At 41.6% G+C, this 24,343-nt stretch overlaps 1 protein-coding gene and 1 pseudogene across 1 annotated transcript in view; one reads left to right on the top strand and one right to left on the bottom strand.

Moving 5' to 3' along the window:
* The window catches only part of ubxn4 (UBX domain protein 4), a 35,679-nt gene extending 13,555 nt beyond the window's left edge, over nt 1-22,124 (top strand). Inside the window, exons 9-13 of the mRNA XM_034134369.1 lie at nt 1,837-1,964; nt 2,705-2,807; nt 19,279-19,410; nt 19,614-19,819; nt 21,654-22,124. Of these exons, the coding sequence (XP_033990260.1) occupies nt 1,837-1,964; nt 2,705-2,807; nt 19,279-19,410; nt 19,614-19,819; nt 21,654-21,792 (708 nt within the window). The 3' untranslated portion in view covers nt 21,793-22,124. The remainder of the gene's footprint in view (nt 1-1,836; nt 1,965-2,704; nt 2,808-19,278; nt 19,411-19,613; nt 19,820-21,653) is intronic.
* Nucleotides 22,125-23,635: 1,511 nt separating this feature from the next.
* LOC117485838 overlaps nt 23,636-24,343 on the bottom strand; it is a 32,088-nt pseudogene continuing 31,380 nt past the window's right edge.

Here is a 24,343-nt window from a genome sequence, read left to right on the forward strand (position 1 = left end):
TGAACATTATATTGCAGTTTTAGTTTCGCCAACTCCGTTTCTAATATGCAATAAGACTACAAAATGCGTCTATGATGTATTTTCGATCTTATTTTCGATCTTTCCAATCCAGACGAGAGAGCTCTCTCCTGTGTGCGAGGGGGCGGGGCAGTTTGTAAAGGTCTCCTGACTGTGTTACAGACTGTCATCCTGGTTAGTGGTTACTCTGGGTTCTGTCTTCAGGACAGAGTGTTGGATTTGGTTGTTAATCGGATGGGACTTGATTGGATTCAATATTAGAGCAACTTTCTCGCTTGTGTTTTTTTTTAATATATTTGGCCTTTGTTTATGTGTTTGACTGATTGACTCAAATAAAAAGGTTGATGAATTATCATCTAATGATTTGTATGATGTTTTATTTATGTTAAAGGTCACTTTGAATGATTTTAACTAATGATAATGTAGAAAAACAAATATTTTAAATTCGGGACGGTCCACATTAATTTCGGGACGGCTTAGATTGTATTTCGGGACGGTTCCGGGAGGATGGTGAAAAAAGCCACCTGAAACTAGATGTTGGATCTCAGTGGAGCATGTGGGATAGACGAGAGCTGGCCGGTTATATCGACTAGGAGATACACGGGGCCAGTGATAATTGCGAGAAGACACATGAACAGGAATGGAGAAAATACACATGATTATAGCATGAGGGGCTAAAAAACAAAATAAAATAAAACACCAGCGATACTTAGCTCAATCAAAGTAGGATTTGCCTCCTCTTTGCCTCCCTCATGACTCCAACAGGACTCCTTTGTCAGTCTTTGTCTGGCTGACGCTGACGCTCCAGGAAAGTGCTACCTAAGATGGACACCTAATTGCTGAGTTCTCACAGCTGTGGGGCCACGCCCCTTTAATTAGTTAACTCTCTGCAGCTGGTGGCCCTCAAAAGGAAATCTAGACTGGCTCACTCCTGAGTTGTTATTGTATCTTTTCAGTGGCACAATAGTTTTACAATTACATTAAACCCTAAGTTATAAAGTTATGAGTTTAACCCTTAATACAGTTACACCTACTCAATAAAGCTCTTAGTATTCTACAAATGTTTAAATCAAAGTTAACCCTAGCAGTCAGTTAGTTCAGTTTTAAGGTTTCTGTCAAATTAGTTGTCCCAAGTTTCTGCCTGACAGATACTGTAGCGGTTTTGAGATTTAAAATCACAATTTCAATCAGATCAATACAAAAAACATTCACTTATGGTTTCAGGTTCACGTTATTTATTTGTATCCATTGGCAGATTTGGTTTGCAACATAGACAACAGACACATCTCCAAAAAGTACCCCCTGCTCCATCACATCTAAAAACAATTAAAAACATTTATGGGGATGGGGGATATGCATCAGCTGCTTGTTTGACAGTCAGACCGTGAGTTACTGCTTTCCAGCGTGCGGTGCAAGTAAACTGTAGGCTAAACGCCGTGCAGCGTTTTGTAAGGATTAAATTAAATTTGGGAGCCAGACAGAGGAGTATTTTATATATTTATCCGTCAAAATGTTTACGGTTAATACAAAGAAACAGAGGGAGAGCGCGGGGGAGCTACTGAAGGTACAAACAAATAAAAAAAATCCAATAATAAATAAATGTTCAATGTAAAACGTCTGTATTTTTAACTCAAATGATAATCAAAACATCAAACTAATAAATCATATCACAGACCCATGTCCCATGCATGCGCACTAGGAAAAAAACGTACAATCTACATAAACGTGCTGGCAGGTTATTTTCTCTCTCATAACAATATTTTATTGTTGGAAACAATGCACACATACGGTTACATTCCAGCTATGTCCACTCTGCAGGACCGAGCTGACAGAGCAGCCCGCTATGCCAAAACCCAGGAGGAGGAGAAGAGCACCAAGCAGAGCCTCCTGCAGGCCCAGCAGGCAGAGCAGGATGCCAGGAAGGAGGCCTTCGTCAGGGAGAGGAGGTAAAGAGATGGAGACAAAGGAGGGATACATACACAAACTTTAAACCTTGTCACAGCACAAATTGACCCAGAACAATTTATCATCCTGAAGTGACCATATCAACATAACACAACTAAAAACAACACTTTTAATGCCTTTTTCCCAAATTATTGTTATTTTTGCCCTGCAGGTGTGTCCTCTGCATATACATTGGGCATTTCTGTCTTTGCGCACTAACCGGTGGCTGTTTATTTCTTTTTTGGTTGAAATCCAAATTGGCAGAAACACCCCAAAACACATTTTATTTTCTCTCTCACTGGGGGCCTGCTTCACCCAGAGGCAGTTGTGTAAATACAAATAATGTGGAGTTGTAAAGACTTTACATTGCGCAAAAACAATGCCATGTGTAGTGTTCAAAATGAAATGAGTAAGGGTACTTTACTCTTACCGCCTTACTTACTGTACTGTTGTGCGGTTCCTGTTAAACCAGGTTAAGTGAAAGCATTTCCAAATCTGAATCTGAAATCAAGGAGCCAGGCTATTTAATTGAAAAACACTCTTGAACAAAGATACAAAACAAATGTGAATATCTCCAGATTTAGACCCTGTGCTTGAATGGGATTGACTAGTTCTCGTTGCAGCTCTACGTCTACGGACTGAGGTCAGTCTGAACGTTACAGTGACTCAGTGTCGCTTATGCTCATTAGTTGAAAAACATGTTTTCTGCACAGTTTGAAGGTGTGTGTGTGTGTTTGTTCAGTACCAGAGCGAGGATCCAGTTCCGGCTCCCTGACGGCTCGTCCCTCAGCAACCAGTTTCCCTCTCAGAGCAGACTGCAGGAGGCCATGCTCTTTGTGGCTCAGGTCTGTCGCTGCGCTTCCACTTGTCTTGTTCCATAGTTGTTACAACAGGTGAAATTAAATTGTATTCCCAGATAAGCAGCCATAGTTGATTGAATGTCTGCATACAGTTTTAAACAACCTGTTTCTAACAAGATTAGGTCGACTAGCATGCTATAGCTAATAGAGAAACATGCTGATGACCAACGTTGAAGTGATACCAGATAACCTCAGTAAATCCCTGACAACCCATTCATCTGTTTGTGTTTTATTGGGTAAGATTTGTCTCAATAATATTTGTGTGAACATAAAAATAATTTGTGTGTAAATGTGTGATTTGTAAATGTAAAACACCTTCCACAAATGCATTCAAAAGATTTGCAAACTCACAAAAAATGTTTGCAATGTAAAACGGATCTGCAAATACGCAAAATATTTTCACAAATAAAAAAAAGATCTGTGATATTATAATTAATTTACAAATAAACAAAAGGAATTTGTGAATCTCTCTGTAACGTTGACAACTTTCAATCAGGCATTTGTGAATCCATTTTGTATTTGTCGACCAGAAATGCGTTTGTGGATCTCAAATCTGTGCTTGTGGATCGTCTTTTTACACACACAGAGTTTTGAGACAAACTCTCCGCCGGTCTTGACTAAAATCTGCTCGTGTCACTCGGTTATTTTCGGAAACCAACGTGATGGCCTGCTGATGACGAAATTTCTGCATTTCAAGGTTTCAAAGTAAGAGCATGGTGGTTTGTTTAATGCGCCGTTTTTGGATTACTATAATGAACAGCGGTCATCATCCTCATGTTAGTGATAGTTAGTTTGTGTTTATTTGTTCAATACAGCCTTTTGGAGTTCCACAAACGCATTTTTGATTCACAAATGCCTGATCAAAAGTTGTCAATGTTACAGAGAGATTCACAATTCCTTTTGTTTATTTGTAAATTAATTATAGTATTCACAGATCTTTATTTTTATTTTTGTTTGAACTGTTTATTTTGATTTTTACAAATCAAGACATATCCTGACATAGGACTTTTCCATTCAAATGACAAATAATAATATGGTTAAACAGAATATGAAATAAAATAAAGTAAAAAATGAAAAGTAAAGTAAAACAGTTACAAGTTAAAATATGGAAATAAATAAGATAATTATAAAAAATAAATGAATAATAGTAAAGTAAATTAAAAATAAATAAAAGCATTTTAAACGAGGAGTCACATCTTTAGCAGAGCAGGATCGGTTACACGGGGACATTTTCCATAATGTTCTTTTGAAACTCAATTAAGTTAAAACAACCGTTTTCAACTAGCTAGTCATCCAGGTATCTTTCAACACTGTCCCACCTTTTGATAAAGGAGTCCATTCTCATTTGTAGACTTGCCGCCATCTTTTCCATTGTGTAGACCTGTTTACCGCTGTGCCTCCACTGAATAATTGTCCTAGGTTTTACGTTTTTCCAGTTCACAGTTATCGTCTTCCTGGCCTAGTAGTATCCGTAATATGTACATCTGGTCCGGAATGTATGTTTCTGTAGGTATAGCTCCGAGCAAGAACAACATAGGCTCCAGTGGGACAGTCACTTCCAATATGTTTTTAATTTCCTCCTTAACAGACTTCCAAAATCCTTCTATTACTGGGAATTCCCAAAAGATGTGTGTATGATCCCCTATTTTTCCACATTTCCTCCAACATAATGCAACCAAGCGTCTTTGTACATACTTAGAAATTAAAAAAGGAGTGTTAAAAAACCTAATTTTCAGCTTCCAATCAAACTCTTTCCATAACTTGCTATTAATTCCTTTATGGCTGCCAATACACAAGCCTTCCCAACATCTTGTGATGTTAAGTTCTAATTCCCATTTCTCTCTAACATTCCAGGTATTTTGGGAGTCGTCCGCCATGAGCCTCTTATATAAGTGAGACATGCTTTTTTAGTTGGGAAGCACTGTTCTGCAATACTAATAAAATATTGTTTAGATTTTTTCTAACTGCCTCTCTCTCCTTGTGGCTCGTAATATAGTGTCTTATCTGGAGATATTTGTATAGATCATTTGATGGGAGCCCAAATCGTTCTTGTAGTTGGGAAAAGGATTTAACTTCTGTTCCATCAAATATCTGATTATTTGTGATTAGACCTTTATCGGCCCATCTTTTAAATCCTCCATCTCTTGTAGGAGGAGGAAACTCTATATTGCATACAATCGGCATTGCTCTTGATATTGATTCTGGGCACCTTAACCATTTTTTACCTGTCGTCCACAACTTTAGGGTATGATTTATCCATTCATTTTTCTATTTTGTTGACAGATTTCCTATCAATAAAAGGCAAAACTGATAACGACACACCCTTAGTTACACTCCTGTGCCCATCCTGTTTCCTCATCTTTTGTATTGCAGTTAACTGAGCAGCCCAATAATAATGTTTTAAATTTGGCAAGCCCTAGCCTCCCTTATCTTTTGGTAGGAAAATAGTTTTAAGTTTTACTCTGGGTCTCTTATTCTGCCAAATAAACTTAGAGATAAGTTTATTTAACATGTTGAAAATGGATGCTGGAATTCCCAGGGATTGAAATAGGAAGAGCAATCGAGGAAGTAGATTCATTCTTATCGTCTCCACCCTTCCGAATAGTGAGAGGGGAAGGATTTCCCAACGTATCAAGTCATTCTTTATTTGTTTTATAAATGTATTATAATTAGCGTCAAATAAATGCTTAGGGTGGGATATAAGAGTAATTCCTAGATATCTAAACCCCTGCTTGGACCAGCAGTAAGAGACATCCTTGTGTAATTGTGTGGGCCATTTCCCTGTTACCATTATTGCCTTAATTAATTTTGTATCCCGAAATTGCTCCGTATTTGTACACGCTTTGCATAAGGGCTGGAATAGAAGTTAGTGGGTGTTTTATAAAAAGCAAAATGTCATCCGCAATTTTATGTATTGACCCACCCTCGTCCGCTATTCCTTGAATTTGTTTATTTTGACGTATAGCCTCAGCCAAGGGTTCAATACTGAGCGCGAAAAGAAGAGGGGACATTGAGTCGCCCTGCCTCACACCCCTCTCTACTTTAAAGAAATCGGAACAATGACCTTTAACTCTTATTATTGATTTAGGATCCTTGTAAAGCAAACTAATCCATGTAGTAAATGTTTTTTCAAAACCCATTTCCAAGAATGTCAACTCTATCAAATGCTTTCTCAGCATCTAAGCTGAGAAGCATTGTAGGATGTTTATCTTTTAAAGCCTTACATTGTTCGTCCCTTGGCGACCTGAAATAAATCCTGTCTGGTCAGCTTAACTTCTTTATATAATTTTGTACACTGGTTGCTAAGATTGAAGTTAGTATTTTATAATCAACACATAAAAGACGTATGGGCCTTACTTACTAGTATGGGCCTTACTTACTAGTACATTGTCAAGGGTCCTTTCCCTCTTTATGCAGGACTGTGATGATAGCTTCCGACCATGGTTTTGGGGGGTCTCCTGAATTCATTGCATAATTAAATACTCTGCATAATATAGGGAAAAGATCATTCACGAAGACTCTATAGTATTACCCTGCAAACCCATCTACTCCTTGTGATTTGTTGTTCTTTAGTTTAGCAATGGATTCTTGCATTTCCTCTTCTCTGATAGACTCTGCTAATTTAGATGCTTCGTCAGTTTTTTCATTTTGAGGGGTTTTAAGAAATCACAAATTATTTCTTTCTTAAATTCCTGATCTTGCCCTTTATACAAATTTGTATAGGGCTGTACCGTTAGCACACATGTGAAGTTTGAGCACGTTTTGACCATTTACACAGGAGTTATAGCAATATCGTGCTTAACGGCGAGGGATGCGTTGCCATGGCAACAGCTTTTGAGGAAATCTCACTAATGTCATATTGAGGTGTTGAGGGCCGGACCATTAACTGTCATCTGAAGTCTGGTGCCGTTTGGACCATTTGAGTTACGACAACATCGTGTTTTATGGCGAGGAATGCGTTGCCATGGAAACGGCATATGATGGCATCCCATAATTTACATAGAGCTGTTCAGGGCCGGACCATTCACCATTATCTGAAGTCTGGTGCCGTTTGGACGATTTTCCATTGAGTTATGACAACACCGTGTTTCGTGGCGAGGGATATGTTGCCATGGAAACGGCATATGATGACACCCCATAATTGACATAGAGCTGTTGAGGGCCGGACCATTAGCCATCATCTGAAATCTGGTGCTGTTTGGACGATTTTCCATTGAGTTACGACAACATCGTGTTTTTTATCGAGGGATGGAAACGGCATGTGATGAGATCACATATTTCACGTAGAGCTGTTGAGGCATGGACCGGTGGTATACAAGTGAAGATTGGGGGACAAACGGACCTTGTCCATTGGAGTTACAGCGTGTTTTATGGCAACGCTGCCATGGTAAAGCCACATTATGTAACATCATAATGTGTATGCAGTGATGCGCCGGTGAAGATGGCCGCATCGTCTTTGGGCTCCTCTCCAACTTTGCCCCTTTTCGTATTTTGTGCGTATTTATTTTACTTTTGCCGTTTTACTTTTAACATGGTTCGCAACATGCAAGCCGACCGCACCTACTCTGCCATACAATATAGCAGAGAGGAACTTCTTCACATTCGAAACTTCGTGGACAATAATAACCCTCCGACAGACAATGGAGATTTGCCATGGCTACCTGTTGCTGTTCTACCTGAGAGATGCAAGAAGAAGATAAAGCGAGGGTGCCGGGCCGGGCTGCTGGTCAGACTGAGGAAACGAGAGAATCGACCCCCTCTTCCGAGTATTCTTCTGGCTAATGTTCAATCCATTGAAAATAAGCTAGATGAACTCAGAAGTCGGATTGCTTTTCAACGGGACATTAAGAACTGTAACGTGTTAATTCTCACTGAGACTTGGCTCAACCCCCGCTATCCCGGACTCCGCCATTATTCCTGACGGATTCACTATTTTTCGTCAGGACCGGACTGCTAACTCGGGGAAAAGTAAGGGAGGCGGTGTGTGTGTAATGACTAATAACAACTGGTGCACAGATGTGAAGATTATTTCTTCGGACTGTTCCGCTCATCTAGAGCACCTCATGATCTCATGCCGGGCTTTTCACCTGCTGAGGGAATTCACATCTGTTGTGATAACAGCAGTGTATATCCCGCCGCAGTCGCTCGCCGACAACAACACGGCACTCGATCAGCTGTTTGGGATTATTGATAAGACCGAGACTTCACGGCCAGATGCGGCGTTCGTTGTGGCCGGAGATTTCAACACCGCCAACATGAAGAAGGTCTTGCCAAAATATTCACATCAGCTGCCCGACGCGCGGGGGAAACATACTGGATCATGTTTATTCCCCTTTTCGACATGGATATAAGGCTCTCCCTCGCCCTCCCTTCGGCAAATCAGACCACATCTCACTGCTGCTGCTGCCTGCTTACAAGCAGAAACTTAAAAGGGACAGACCGGTAACAAGGACAGGACAGCGATGGAGCGAGGAGTCAGATTCAGTACTGCAGGATTGCTTTGCATCTACGGATTGGAGTGTGTTTGAGGACAATAACATCAACACACACACGGACACTGTCATCTGCTACATTGGGAAATGCATCGATGACGTGGTACCGAAGGTTTCTGTACGAACATTCCCAAATCAAAAGCCCTGGATAAACGGCGAGGTGCGCGGCAAGCTGAAAGCGCGCACTATCGCGCACAGAGCTGGAGATTTGGAGGAGTACAGGAAATCTAGGTATGATCTCCGGAGAGCAATTAGCAATGCAAAGAGACAGTACAAAGAGAAGGTGGAATCTGACTTCAAAGGCTGTAATACCAGGAACATGTGGGCGGGACTAAGAACAATGACAGACTACAAAGGAGCAGCGGGGGGTGCTGCGGGAGTGTCTGCGTGCGCATCTCTCCCAGATGAGCTGAACAGTTTTTTTGCACGATTTGAGAGCAGCCGGGCTGTGGAGGTACAGAGGGACCAGGAGCTAGAGCCCTGCCCTTTTGTTTTAAACAGGGCAGATGTGTGTAAATCCTTTAAAAGGGTTAACCCACTCAAGGCTCCTGAACCTGATGGCATCCCTGGCCGTGTTCTCAGGGTGTGTGCAGTTCAGCTGGCAGAGGTGTTCACAGACATCTTCAACAGGTCCCTACTGCAGTCTGTAGTCCCCACATGTCTTAAACACTCCACCATCGTTCCTGTCCCCAAAAAGACAATAATCACCTGCCCCAACGACTACCGCCCAGTAGCGCTCACCTCCACCATAATGAAGTGCTTTGAGCGGTTAGTCAAATCATTCATCACCTCCTCCCTCCCTGACTCTCTGGACCCCCTGCAGTTTGCCTACAGAGCAAACAGGTCCACAGACGACGCCATAGCCCTCACCACCAACACTGCCCTCTCACACCTGGACCCGAAGAACAGGAACACATATGTGAGAATGCTGTTCATTGACTACAGTTCAGCATTCAATACCATTGTGCCCTCCAAGCTGGCCATCAAGCTCAGAGAGCTCGGGCTCAACAGCGCCCTCTGTGACTGGATCCTGAACTTCCTGACGGGCAGACCCCAGGCAGTGCGGGTGGGAAACATCACATCCTCCACCCTGATTCTCAACACCGGTGCCCCTCAAGGCTGCGTGCTCAGCCCTCTCCTCTACTCCCTGTTCACTCACGACTGCGTGGCCACACACAGCTCCAACACCATCGTGAAGTTTGCTGATGACACGACCGTCATCGGCCAGATCACAGACGACGACGAGATGGCGTACAGAGAGGAGGTCGAAAACCTGACATCTTGGTGCCAGGATAACAACCTCCATCTCAACATCAGCAAAACAAAGGAGCTGATTGTGGATTACAGGAAGCAGCAGGGAGAGGGACACGCCCCCATTGCCATCAATGGGACTACGGTGGAGAGAGTCAGCAGCTTCAGGTTCCTTGGGGTCCACATCACTGAGGACCTGACATGGACTCTTCACACCACCACCATCACCAAGAAAGCTCGACAGCGGCTCTTCTTCCTCCGCAGGCTGAGGAGGTTCAAAATGGATTCCAGGATACTCTGCAACTTCTACAGGTGCACCATAGAGAGCATCCTGATTGGCTGCATCACGGCCTGCTGCTACTTAGTAATATATATCTACTATCTAATATATATCATTCCAATAACTTGTATAACTTGTACATAGACTCGTACTGCACTATTCCACATACTCACTTTATTTTAGAACTATTTTTCTTTTTGTATTACTTTTACTATCTGTATTATTATTATGTTGCATTGTTGGAGAAGCCTGTGACATAAGATTTTCAACAACATAATTACTCTGTAGCTATGTTAGTTTGACAATAAAGAACCTTGAACCTTGAACCTTGAACCAGATTTGACCTAGAGCTGTTCAGGGCCGCAGTGTTAACCATCATGTGATGTTTGGTGGCGTTCTGAGCATGACAGTTTGTGTTATGACATCATCGTGTTCCATGGCAAGGGATCGCCTAGCATCGAGCGAACGCTACGCTAGAAAAAAAGTTCCGTGATATCGTTTTGTCGCCCATGTCTCGAGACGCTACCCGACGAATTGGTGGATGGATGGATGGATGGATGGATGGATGGATGGATGGATGGATGGGCAGACAGGCGGGTCTCAGTAGCTTAAGGTAGTATCTGACATATAAATGGTACATTCTCAGTTAGCTTACGAGCTCCATGTTCAAGCGATCGACTATTCCTTCGCAATGTAGCATCACATTGGATATGCGCTTAAGTTGCCCTAGATTGGAATTTTTCCGATCATTTCCCTATGACAAATTAGCAAAAATGTGCTTAAAATGCATGAAAAACGTACATTTTTCAAAATGGCCGACTTTCTGGGGGGTGGGGCTAATAAAAAGCAATTTGAAATATGTGTGCAATCATAATAGCAATGTGGATACAGCGTTTCGTGAATATCAGCAAAAGTATATCCGAGTAGTTTGGAGTAATTTGCGACATGTAAATCGTCGAAAATGGTGTATTCGCTGTTAGCTTACGACCTCCACGAGTGATTTTTCAAAAATGTGCTCCGCAATTAAGTATCATATTGGATAGGGGCTGAACTTGTCCTGGATTGGAATTTTTCCGATCATTCCCCTAGGAGGAGTTTGCAAGAATGTGCTTAAAATGCATGAAAAACGCACATTTTTCAAAATGGCCGACTTCCTGGGGGGCGGGGCTAATGGAAGCTATTTACAAATATGTCCGCAATTCCATGAGGAATGTCTGTGCCAAAATTCGTGAAGTTCTGAGAAACTATATGTGACTACCACACAATAGCGGGCGCTAGTGAGCAGTTCTTTTGAAAAATTACGTTTTTTTTTTACATTCTCGAAAAGGTCGTGGGCTCTGACGTGTGTCCCAAGTTTTGCGTCCGAAGCTCATTTTATGCTATCGCAATTTAAAAAAAATGTATAGGCCACGCCCACATTCTGCATTTGTTGCGACACTTTCAATCTCAGTTTGTTGTCACCCCAGAGTATGTGTAAAAAAAAATCCGCTCTTGAGTTATAAATTGGTGGTGTTTTTGGCGCCCCCTATAGTCCAAAATGAAAATGCTTTGGTGTGCCTATTCCCCAAGACAGACTGAACCTATTCACCAAAATCTGTGATGTTTCGATACATTGTTGATGAGTTATGAGCATTTCTTTCTAAACCCCGCCTTTTTGCGAGTACGTTTTGATTCATGGCGGCAATATTTATCGTCTTAACATGCTCATTTTCTACGGTAATGTGTCTGACCCTCCACCAATGATGTATACGAAGTTTGGTGTTGAAAAACTGAAAATTGAAATTTAAGTGAATATTTCACTGTTTTGAACATTATGCTAATTAAAACAAAAGAAATGTAGGCGGAGCTTAGGGTTCCAAGAGGATTATTTGTAGAGCAGGTCCACCCGGATATGTGTGCAAAATTTCAGGTAATTTGGAGTTACGGTGCGGCTTTGTAAACTTATTCCAAAATGGGATTTTCATAGGTAGCGCTAGCGAGCACCTTGGACAATTTGAACCCATTGACAACAGAATATTGTAGTTTTCACCAGTCCTGGCGTCCGTGCAAAATTATACAACTTTTGAAGCGTCCTAAAGGCCTCAAAAACAGGAAACGCCAGCAGAAAAATAAGAAGAAGAATACCACGAAGAACAATAGGTTCCTCGCACTTCGTGCTAGGACGCCGTTGGGTCCTAGCGCTCCGTGCTCGGGCCCTAATAAATAATCCTTCCAATATCAATCATGTGACTGGGCTCACCAAACCTTTTCTGTGCTTTTGCCGGTCATTGTCCCTGTTTTGTGTGTGTTTCGCAGGTTTATCGCTCGCTGCGCGAGCAATTACAATAGGGTATTCGCCGACCTCTGGTCTCAGACCCTAATAACATGGAACTGAACTTCGACCTGTCCAATTAGCCACAGCAGTTGAACCTTAGCTGTGCCCAATCCCCTTTGGCTTTGGGACAGAGAGGTTTGACCTACCCTCTCAGTGGGAAAAAGCACATAAAGTGCAAACATGACCAAAAATACATTACCATGTAAATAAAATGTAAGAGAGTGTAATCCACTCATTCCGAACGAAGAAAATGGTTTCCGCCAGAACTTAGAAATGGTTGATAATATTTTAGAATAACTTATGAGAACAACCTATTTTGTAGTATTTATATAAGGAACAACTACCTTATATATTTGTTACCGTTACTGTATGTACAACAGAGCTAACTCCTAGGACTGTTTCAGTCTCTTTGGGCTTTTGAACTACCTTGGCATTTAGAGACTAATTCATCTTCCCCTTGCAGGAAGGCACAGATCTTTTTTTGTATTTGTGAAAATATTTCGCATATTTGCAGATCCGTTTTACATTTGCAATTTGTTTTTGTGAGTTTGCACATCTTTTGCGTGCATTTGTGGAAGGTGTTTTACATCTACAAATCACACATTTACACACAAATTATTTTTATGTTCACACAAATATTATTGAGACAAATCTAACCCCATAGTGTTTCTACATCCCACAGTCACATCTTAACAATGATAGCACTGTGAATACAAACTCCAATGAAGGTGGGACGTTGTGGGAAACGTAAATAAAAACTGAACACAATTATTTGCAAAACCTTTTTGACCTATTTTCAATTGAATACACTAGGGCTGTCCCGAATACCATTTTTCGGGCTCCGGATATTTGGTAGTAATCAGCAGCGACACGTGTATTTCGGTGTATTCACGGCATTCATTTTGTTATTCTAGTTATTTGTTAATGTAACCCAATTTGTGTTCTTTGAAATTGAAAAGGATATCGCATTGTGTTTGTTACTTTCGTTGCAGTTAAAGGTGGGGTAGGTAAGTTTGAGAAACCGGCTCGAGATACACTTTTTGTTATATTCCATGGAATGCTCTTAACATCCCGATAGCAATGAATATCTTAAGTGCTTTGACAAAAAATCCATAAAAAAATGTCATCTGTGGAAGCCGTAATACTGTAAAAAGCACGACCAATCATTTTAGCCGGCCCGGCTAAAATAACTGGATGGCCTACCTGCCTGTCAGCCTTCCATCTGTGCACAGACTTATCTCGTGCCCTCATTGGTCATGTGCGCGTTCGTGTGTGTTGGAGGAGGGGCTCTCTAAGGAAGTGGCAGATTTTTCCCGACTGTGTATTTTCAAATTCTAGCGATCTCGAGCTGGTTTCTCCAAAATTACCTACCCCACCTTTAAGTGTAATTTGGCTTGTCTTCCTATTTATGGACATGCTTTTATTTTGAAGGAGAGTTAGCACAGTTGACAGGAAGTTGTTGTTGCTTTGGAAACAACGTGACGGAGATTAACGGAGAAAAGTAATATCTACATATAAAGACGGAGAAAGTAAACGATAACGTTTATGGTTAAGTGTTAGCACCCCCGAAGAGGCACAAGCTCTTACGTTGATATTGGAGATTTCAATAAATTCAATTTGAAAAAGAAACGGGGAAAAAACAAACAAAACGAATATCCGAATAACGAAATTGAAACCCGAATAGTACTCCAACGAACGAATATTCGGGTACAGCCCTAGAATACACTATAAAGACAAGATATGATATATAATGTTCAAACTGATTAACTTTATGTATTTTTGCAAATATTCACTCATTTTGAATCTGATGCCTGCAACACGTTGCAAAAAAGCTTGGACGGCCATGTTTACCACTGTGTTACTTCACCTTCTAACAACATTCAATAAGCGTTTGGAACCGAGGACACTAATGGCGCATTTCCACTACAGCGCGGAGCACGGTTTAAGAGGGCTGTGACGTCAGCGGCCCGTTTTTGGTTGCGTTTCCACTTGGCCTAGTACCGGCCGGCGGGTCCTAATTCACAGTTTTTCTGGCCTCATAAAATCGTGGGTCTAGGGCAGGGGTGGGCATTTTACGGCCCGCGGGCCACATCCGGCCCGTTGGCCGGCCCGTGTGAGGTTGATCATAAATTATAACATAATGAAAAAAAACAGCAACCTTTTCAAAATAAAAGCAACACAGCTGTATTGCTTGCATGGCGTAAATACTTTTCTAACTGTGTTGCTTTTATTTTGAAAAGGGCGCTGCTGTTTTTTTAATTTATTTACGTAAACGCTTATGCCGTGAACAGCTACGAGTGATGCTGGCCGGCTAGTCCTCGAAATGTCCGCTAAGGGAAAAAAAAGAAAGATCGATACTGAATGCCGCGTTTTCAACAAGACATGGACCGCTAAGTATTTATTTACAGAAGTGAAAGGTAAAGCTGTGTGTTTAGTTTGTGGTGCGCAGGTCGCTGTGTTCAAGGAGTACAATTTGAGTCGCCACTATGCTACCAAACACGCAGATAAATACAAGAACCTGTCTGAGGAAGAGCGGGCAAAGGGGTCGGATGCTTTGCTAGCTAAGCTGCAAAGCCAACAACACATTTTCACAAAACATTCCACATCCAGAGATGCAGCTGTCAAGACGAGTTATGTCTTAAAAGTTAACCGTTTTCGGAGGGAGAGTTCATTAAGGAGTGTTTGTTGGACACTAATATGCCCGGAGAAAAAGGAGGCATTTGAGAAAGTGCCGCTCTCCCGACGCACTGGAGAATTGAGGACATCGCGGGAAATCTGGAGCTTCAGCTGCAGAACAGAGCGGTCAACTTTGACTTTTTTTCCTTGGCTTTGGATGAGAGCTGCGATGTACGTGACACTGCCCGGCTACTCATCTTCCTACGTGGGATAACTACAGACTTCAAAATCACGGAGGAGCTGGCAGCCATGCAGTCAATGAAAGGGACAACAACAGCGAGTGATTTGTTCACGGAGGTAAATGCATGTGTGGAAAAGTTGGGACTGAAATGGGACAAGCTGGCAGGCGTGACAACGGATGGTTGTCCAAATCTGACAGGGAAAAATGTTGGACTATTGAAGAGAATGCAGGATAAAGTGACATAAATTAACCCTGAGCAGAAATAGGTATTTTTGCATTGTATTATACATCAGGAAGTGTTGTGTAAGTCAGTGTTAAAAATTAACCATGTTGTTGATGTTGTAACTAAAATAGTTAACTTCATCAGGGCAAGAGCATTGAATCACAGACAGTTTGTTGCACTTTTGGAGGAAAGTGAGACTGAACATCGTGACATACCCTACCATGCAGCTGTCAGGTGGCTCAGCCTCGGCAAAGTGCTGAAAAGAGTATGGGACCTGAGAGAAGAAATTCAAGACTTCTGTGTGAAGAAAGGAAATGACATCCCACAGCTTTCAGATGCAGACTGGATGGCAGACCTTGGTTTTGCTGTAGATGTGACTGCACTAATGAGTGAACTAAATGTCAAACTGCAAGGCAAGGGCCTTTTTGTGCATGACATGTACAGTGCAGTGAAGGCTTTCATGAGAAAGCTGCAGCTTCTCTCAAGCCAAATGGAGGACAACATTCTCACGCACTTGCCAACACTGAAGGAAGCCACACCATCAGCTGATCACCTCCAGAGGTACTCATCCATGTTAGAAGCACTGCATGGTGAGTTTTCAAGGCGATTTAAAGACTTCAAAACAGTTGAGAATGAAATGAACATGATCTTTTCCCCATTTACATGCCATGTGGATGATGCACCCAGTGATGTTCAGCTTGAACTCATTGACCTGCAGTCTGACACACTTCTGTCAGAGCACTTTAGGTCAGTCTCACTGCCTGAGTTTTACTTTTCCCTGAAAGAGGAGAACTTTCCACACATCAGGAGACGTGCTCAGAAGATGATGGTCCTCTTTGGATCTACCTACATATGTGAACAGACATTCTCAGTGATGAAGTTCAACAAATCCAGATACAGATCCTCTATCACTGATGATCACCTCTCAGCTGTCCTTCGCATATCCACCTCAGACATTGAACCAGATTTCCGTGCACTTGTTCAAGCCCAAGACAGACTGGATTTTTCTCACTGAACAAGTAAAATTAACTGAAAAACAAAAATCAAAAGCACTCATTTCTTTTTGTATAAAGCTGATTCATTTCTTATCTTTAACATACTGTAAAACACCTTTTCAGTATTGGTATATTGAGCAGAATTAAGTTCAACTTATTTTTGATTCGGCCCCCCAACACAGCTCGAGTTTCTGAAGTGGCCCCTTGTAAAAAAGAATTGCCCACCCCTGGTCTAGGGCCAGAGACAACGAGGCTGAGTCGGGCTGAGTATGCTAAACTAGAGAGAGAGAATCGCTGGCAAGGGGGCTACAACTACAACAAGATGGACATATTTGACCGTGATTTAATTGTAATACACGTTTCAAAATGATGCAGAAGTAACAACATACTGATACCGGTTAGTAAAAACCATGAATTAATGCTTTGACAAGTCTGCAGACAGACGGCAGGCGAAAAACCTTTTAAAATGCGTGTTTTCTAAATGGAGATTGGCTAAGCTAACGCAGTATATGCTCCAACCGTCCACACTCACAACAACGGCCTATACAGACATAAATAAACCAGCGACTGTATTCGCCATGACACAGACAGTCTGTGGTTTGTACTTGTTTCACTTTTGTCTAGTTTCTGAACAGATATGAGGAGCTGTGAGCTCTGAGTGCTAACAGCTAACGGCTGTGTTGTTTTTCTGGGGTTCTCATTGAAGATGACGTCACGGCTCCGCCTACACTGCGTTACTATAGATACTACCCCAGTTCCTAAACTGTAATGGAAATGCGCCATAAAGTGAGCCAGTCCTAACGAGGCCTAGCCATACCGAGCGTGGCCGTGTAGTGGAAATGCGCCATAATTGTTGGAGCTTTGTACTGTAGGTGGAATTCTTTCCCATTCTTGCTTGATGTACGACTTCAGTTACTCAACAGTCAGCAGTGGCGTTTTCTCCTGGAGGCCAAGGGAAGCCAGGCTTCACCTGTTTTTTCGGATTGTAGTTATAATTATAATAAATAAATAAAAACACTTCGTTTAGTTTCGGAAATTCTTCTTTGCTGTGTGTTGCTGCCGGCCCATCTCTCCCCCATTCTCATTGAGTATTTTACAAAGAGTGAAACAGCGCCCCTCTAGATGTTATGGTAAAACAGTCCTAACGCGTCCTAAAACCCGGAAGTAAGCTGCGCTCGCGTTCCCTCGACAAAAAAGCAATGGGATTTCTCCATAGGATTTTGGAAAAGAGCTGGATATAAGGTCAGTGGAAAACGAACCTGTTAGATAAATGCACGTTTTGTTCAGCCGGATAATATCCACATGTCTACTCTACTTTTATAATTTTCGAATCATAAATCTAATCGATAGATAGATACTGCACCACTCTCACCGCCGTTAGAAAGTAGCAAGCAACTGAAGCAAGTGCAATTATGGAGGATGGAGATTTGGAGTATTTAATCAAAAATAATTGTACTAAACTTCCGCTACAGCAGCAACTAAAATTAAATCTGATGACAGGCCAATGCCCAAACTGGAGCTGTGTACAGCGAGGAAAAAAGGAGCGAATCGGACGTAAAACTTTAAAGGTCTCCTGATTTAGTTTGTGAATGAATGCTTATTAGAGTTTCGGCTGGAGAGTGCGTGCGGACCTGTCTGTTAGAAAGTAGGCGTGTGTAAGTCCTGCATCTGTATGATACAAATGTGTGTAAAATGATACCGGGCGCTGTAATCACTCATCTGGTTACAGCGTTACATTGACCCCCCCCCCACCCGACCCCAAAAAAAGGACGTATTATTGGCTTCCCCTAATTTTTTCCCCACGCCACGCTACTGACAGTCAGGGGTCTCTGTGTATTTTGCACTTCATAATGAGCCCCACATTTTCAATGGAGACGGGTCTAGACTGCAGGCAGGCCGGTCTAGTACCCCCACTCTTTCGCTACGGAGCCACGCTGTTGTAACATGTGCAGAATGTTGCTTGGCATTGTCTTGCTGAAATAAGCAGGGACATCCCTGAGAAACACGTCGCTTAGAGGTCAGCATATGTTGCTCCAAAACCTGTCTGTACCTTTTAACATTAAAAGGAGCCTTCACAGATGGCCATGGGCACCCATACCATCACAGATGCTGGCTTTGAACTTTGCGCTGAAAACAATCTGGATGGCCCTTTAGCTGGAGGACACGACGTCCATGATTTCCCAAAACTATTGTTATGTAGACTCATCAGACCACAGCAAACTTCTATACTCTGCGTCAGTCCATCTCCGATGAGCTCGGCCCAGAGAAGTCGGCGGAGTTTCTGGGTGTTGTTGATATATGGCTTCGGATGGTAGAGTTTTAACCTTCACTTGTAGACGTAGTGACGAGCTGTTTTCACTGACAATGGTTTTCTGAAGTGTTCCTGAGCCCACGTGGTAATATCCTTTACAGGATGAGGTCGGTTTATAATGCAGTGCTGCCTGAGGGGTCGAAGGTCACGGGCTTTCAATGTTGGTTTTCGGCCTTGGAGCTTACATGCAGAGATTTCTCTGGATTCTCTGAATCTTTTGAGAACATTATGGGCTGTAGATAATGAAATCCCTAAATTCCTTGCAATTGTACGTTGAAAAACGTTGTTGGACTGTTTGCTCACACAGTTGTTCACAAAGTGGTGAACCTCGCCCCACCCTTGCTTGTGAACCACCAAGCCCAACTGGGATTCTCCTTTTACCCAATCATGACACTCACCTGTTTCCAATTAACCTGTTCACCTGTGGAATGTTCCAAAAATGAGTTTTTTCAGCATTCCTCAACTTTCGCAGTCTTTTGTTGCCTCTGTCCCAGCTTGTTTGGAAGGCATCAAATTAAACATGAGTGAATATTTGCAAACAAAAGAAAGTTTATCGGTTTTAACATTACATATCTTGTCTTTTTAGTGTATACAATTGAATATAGGTCGAAAAGACTTTGCAAATCATTGTGTTTTGATTTACGTTTTACACAACATCCCAACTTCATTGTAATTTGGGTCTGTACATTCATGCAAAATCACTGTGAAATATTTGATGGTGTTCCTATTTCAGGAGGTGGGAAACCGTTACGGCAACTTCTCGCTGGCAACCATGTTCCCTCGGCGGGAGTTCACCAGCGAAGACCTGAATAAGACTTTTCTAGAGCTGGAGCTTACTCCAAGTGCTTCCATCGTGCTTCTGCCAGTGAGTACGCTCAGTGATGATCCACACAGTGCACTCGGAACAGTCACTGTGATGTTGCACTGCTTTTAAAGGCATGATTCAACATTTGGGAAATGATCTGATGTGTGTGTGGGTATCAGTGTCTCTGTGTGTGAAGTGCAGAGCTCCAGTTAGAATGGGGTTCTCTCAGCCTCTGTTAAACCTGTTTGAACTATATCTTGCAGCAGTCAGGCAGGCCTGCTAACACAGTGCTGCAGTCCTCAGGGGGCGGTGTCTGGGCCCTCCTGGGCACAATCCTCTACCCAGTGCTAGCTTTTGGGAGATTCCTCAGCTCCTTCCTGTTTGCCACCCCGCCCCCTCCAGGAGCAGCACAGAGAGGCCCCGGCCCCCAGCCCAGCTCTTACTCTGCCGCTGCAGCAGCCTCTGACAGGTGAGCCAGTCACTGCTTCATTTCACACAGATATATACGTATATGTACGATACAAAATGCCCCAAGCCTACACTTCTCAGTCAGAGAACATGTTGTTTAACCTGTTACGCACCGCCCCCACGGTACCGGGCGGATAAACGCGCCATTTGCAGGAAACAACGTCTAAGCAATCTTAATATTTAATAAACTATGAATGTTTTATATCCATGTAACGGGAAGAAACTCAGCTAACTGATCTTTTAAAAAAAAAAAAAAAAAAAAAAAAAAAAACACAATGCTAACACTCAGCCTCTGAATTAGCCACGAGCGAAAAAATGTAACCTATCTCTGCACCTAAACTCACTCATAACTCCCTTATTACTTATCCTAGATGTACAGCTAACCCATCGATTAGCATCACCTGGAGATACAGAATCTGGGGGTGCCCACCTCAACACTCAGTGATAAACATTTGCGACGCTATAAACGAAAGTGTACATCATAACATGTGGAGCTAGGTAGCTAGAAACGCTAACATGGCTTACCTTGGTCAAAGCTGGTCTTCAATGGCATTAAAACGATAAAAAAACAATGCTGCAGTTAATCCATAGGTTAATCCAATGTGTCTGTGTCCTCTTTGAAATGATTTCTGATAATCCATAAGCAATAAAACTGCTTTTTCGTTTCCAAATGTCAGAGCTAGAGATAGGTTCGCTCTGCTGCAAAATTACATGCGCGAAGCGCCCACCTCTTCTCTTCACAACGTGTGTGTGTGGGGGACTCCCCCTTCGATTCTATTGGCTCTAACGGCCAGAAAGAGGTGTCAACCATCAAAATCGAGCAAGGGGGGCCAGAGATATGGAAAAAAAAACATTTTCACCCAAATCACCTCAGAGGTGGGGTGGTTTTGGCTAAACCTCTCTAAAAAGGTCAAATGTCACTTGTTTTGCATCAATCTTGATACAGGGTACTTATTATATGTTGTACTTTGGATTCCTAAAGCTTTTAGTCTACTAACCCATCATCCAAGGGTAGTTTTCACTATCTGTAAAAAAGAATTTTTGGACGGACACTATAATTTACAGTTTTTTACTATGTAAAATCTGAATTTTCTTTAAAATAAAAAACATCTATATTGATTCTGACACTTCTACATCCAACTCACAGATGTAACCTTGCTTTGATAAAAGAAATTATTCATATAACCCTTTTAGAAGTTAAGTTGTAGTCATTTGTTTTGGGCATGTCATTTTCGAGCCTGAAACATGAAAAACAGGCTTGGTGCTTAACAGGTTAACTGCTGCTGCGGACACAACCAACACATTAAACACACTCTTTTGTTTGATCAACACCAATACATTTCTTTCATGAACAAATGAAGATATTATATACAGGGGTGCACATAACATTTTTGCCCTGGTTCTCAAAGGAGCAACTGGAGATGTTGCTTGGTGCGCATCCTTAAAATGAAATAAACCGGACCTTTTGAGGGGTACTTGACTTTATGAACGGGGGGGGGGGGGAGGTGCGCTAGTGAGCACGCTCATGAACTGTTCACCGGAGCCTCGCAGCAGGGTTACTGTGTGGAGCGCATAAAGCAGACCCTTCACACGATAGCGAGGGGTAGAGCGAGGGATGGCAGATGCCGTCGTGCTCGCGGACGGATTAAAAAAATTAAACCTAAATTCTACTTTGGCGACCGTTAATATACCTGGGCGGCCCGCCCATGTTAAGTCTATGTGTGGGAAACCCTGCTATCTTACCAGTTCTTATTCAACTCGCAAATATCTCTCTCTTCTCTCTCTCTCTCACTTTATTGTGTGTGTGTGTGTGTGTGTGTGTGTGTGTGTGTCAGAGAAACTCTCCCCGTTCACACTGCGGAGAAGCGGCCCAAGGACTTCAGGAAAGATGGTAAGATCTGCAGGCTGAGGAACCAGGAGGACAGCGAGGACGAGAACAACACCTGGAACGGGAACTCCACCCAGCAGATGTAGCGCAGCAGCTGTTTGACTTCTTTAAATGTTGCTTTTGCACTTGAGGCTCTCTACTGTGCTCTCCCTGTGTCCCAGGCCTACGCCCTGACCCCCCAATAATAATCATCAGCAGAGTGTTTTTGTGTTGATGGTGTCTCCTAACCCGGCTCAGGCTACAGCAGCCCCTTCCGGTTGTGAAAAGCGAACAAACAAGAACATGTGAACTGAGCCAGCTTTCACATTATGTCATGGAGTGGAATGAAGACATGCTTATTTTAGATGTATAACATATTTCCTCATTCAGCCTGCAAAAAATAAAATGAAAGCAGTCTGTTTTCCAATGATCCATTCAATTGTGTCTTGGTTTTTTTGTTAACAAGGTTAAAGATTATTATTTTACACGTGTGAACTTATCCAGGTCAACATGATGTCATCATCCAAACCTGTTGATTATTTGAACAATTTGAGCTTATATATAGCATTGTTAGTAGATATTACAATTAATATTTATGGAAATAATTGATTTTCTTCCCAGAATATTATATTTTGTTATAACAAATAAATAAATGCACACAAATGTGCTGTCTGAATCGGCTATAATCTTTGCTTCAGCTAAACTTCAAACAGTCTAAACACTTGAAAAGTACTTATTTAATGCATTAGTTACTCAAAGTTGTAAAATGTGTTGCTAGTTTACTCCTGGTATTTTCCCTTCTCTAGTCATGGACTAGAAAACACAATATATGCAACAACGTCAAAGTTTGAAAATCGCAAATACTTTCTAATTCACATGTTTCAAATTTCTATTATTTATTCGAAATTGGTAATTTGTGTATGTGCATCAGAAATATAATTATGACCCTCATCTCATTGTAATCAAATCAAACTTTATTTATATAGCAGTTTTAATACACAAAGATGTATGAAGCAAAGTGCTCCACAAACAAAACACAGACAATTTACACATAAAAACAATGCTATCTCCCCCTTCCCAGGTAATAATCAGAGTAACACATAGCTTTGGGCTAAAAAAATAACACATATATACATATACATAATAAAAAGAGATACAATACGAATACAATAGATTTCAGTTAAAAGCTAAATGAAAAAGGTGGGTCTTGAGTTTTCTTGAAAGTATGAATACTTTCTGCTGCATTGTACATTAATAACACATTTTGGGTGCTATAATAAGACATTTATAGATCATAAAACACAGTTGTCTATACTTCTATGCATTTATTAATATTGAGATGGATCTGAGTCCAATATCCAGCCATAAATGTTTTCAGGAGCTCTGCCATGAAGGTGGGCACCATGCAGTCTTCTTTACTTCAGCCTGCCCAAATATGAACGTGATCTTCCTACTTGTGTCAAAATAAATGTCAGCTCTTCACCACAGACACAGCATTTAGGGTTTGGAGAGCAGATACTTATCTCAGGAAGTCATGATTTAAGATGGTGAATTTTGAAAGTTGAACATTTTGTTTTCTATTTAACCCTTCTATTTAACCCTTTCAGTTTAATTTTCCTTACACAGACATACATCTCAAAGGAATCATTTTAGACATCATTACAAGCATAATGGCACATGAACAGAGAAACTGCTTTAAAAAAATGAGTGTCTGCTCCTCAATAGATTCAGCCCTACTCTCCTCCTGTATATGATTATGAGCAGCATACTTTAACACCTTTAAATATTTTAAGCAACAAAACAAAATGTGCATAACTTTTGGTAAAAATATGCAAACGAATATAATCAAACTGCAGTCAAAGAGACAGTGAATAAAAGCAATCCCTGTGTTCCCTCCAGTGTGGGAGAGAAACTCCCTCTGGAGGGAACACAGGGATTCTATTTATTTAAAATCCATTAGAACACACCCAAAAAGCAGAATAGGGCCTCTTTAAGAACGACAGCGTGTCAACATTAACACAAGTTGATAAATATTTGCAAAGGGCCTTTACAAATTACCTTGCTCTAAAACACACATGGCTGTGTGTTGTGTGAGCGTTGCACCTCCGTGTGTCTCACTCTCCGGTGAAGGTGGGGTTGCTCACCGTGGTGGTGGCCGTCTGGAACAGAGGGTTGTCAGCCTGGCAACACACAAATCAAAATGCTTAGTTTCTTTCATCTATGTGGTTTTTTAAGTCATTATGTTTTCAGGTATTCTGTGTGTCTCTTAAACACTTCTCAATAATTCATACGCTAATGAAGATAATTTCACACAAATGATACAATCATTTTTAATACAATAACATGTGAAATAAAGGGATATTTTCTTTAACACTAAAGTTTAAGTTTTAAAATCATATGAAACAAGCAAATACAAATTCCACACAGTCCCATTGATGCTTTTAAACAGCGCACACCACCATACAGAAGGAATACAAATTCTCAAACAACATCTGGTAAATAATAATTAGTGTGCTTTCTAATGTTTTCAGTCTGCTGTTGAGTTTCATTGCATGGCATTAACAAGTTTTGAGTCAGCTCTTATATTGATGTGTGTGTGTGTGTGTGTGTGTGTGTGTGTGTGTGTGTGTGTGTGTGTGTGTGTGTGTGTGTGTGTGT

The sequence above is a fragment of the Trematomus bernacchii genome, unplaced genomic scaffold, assembly GCF_902827165.1.
Source record: "Trematomus bernacchii unplaced genomic scaffold, fTreBer1.1, whole genome shotgun sequence".
Lineage (NCBI taxonomy): Eukaryota > Metazoa > Chordata > Actinopteri > Perciformes > Nototheniidae > Trematomus > Trematomus bernacchii.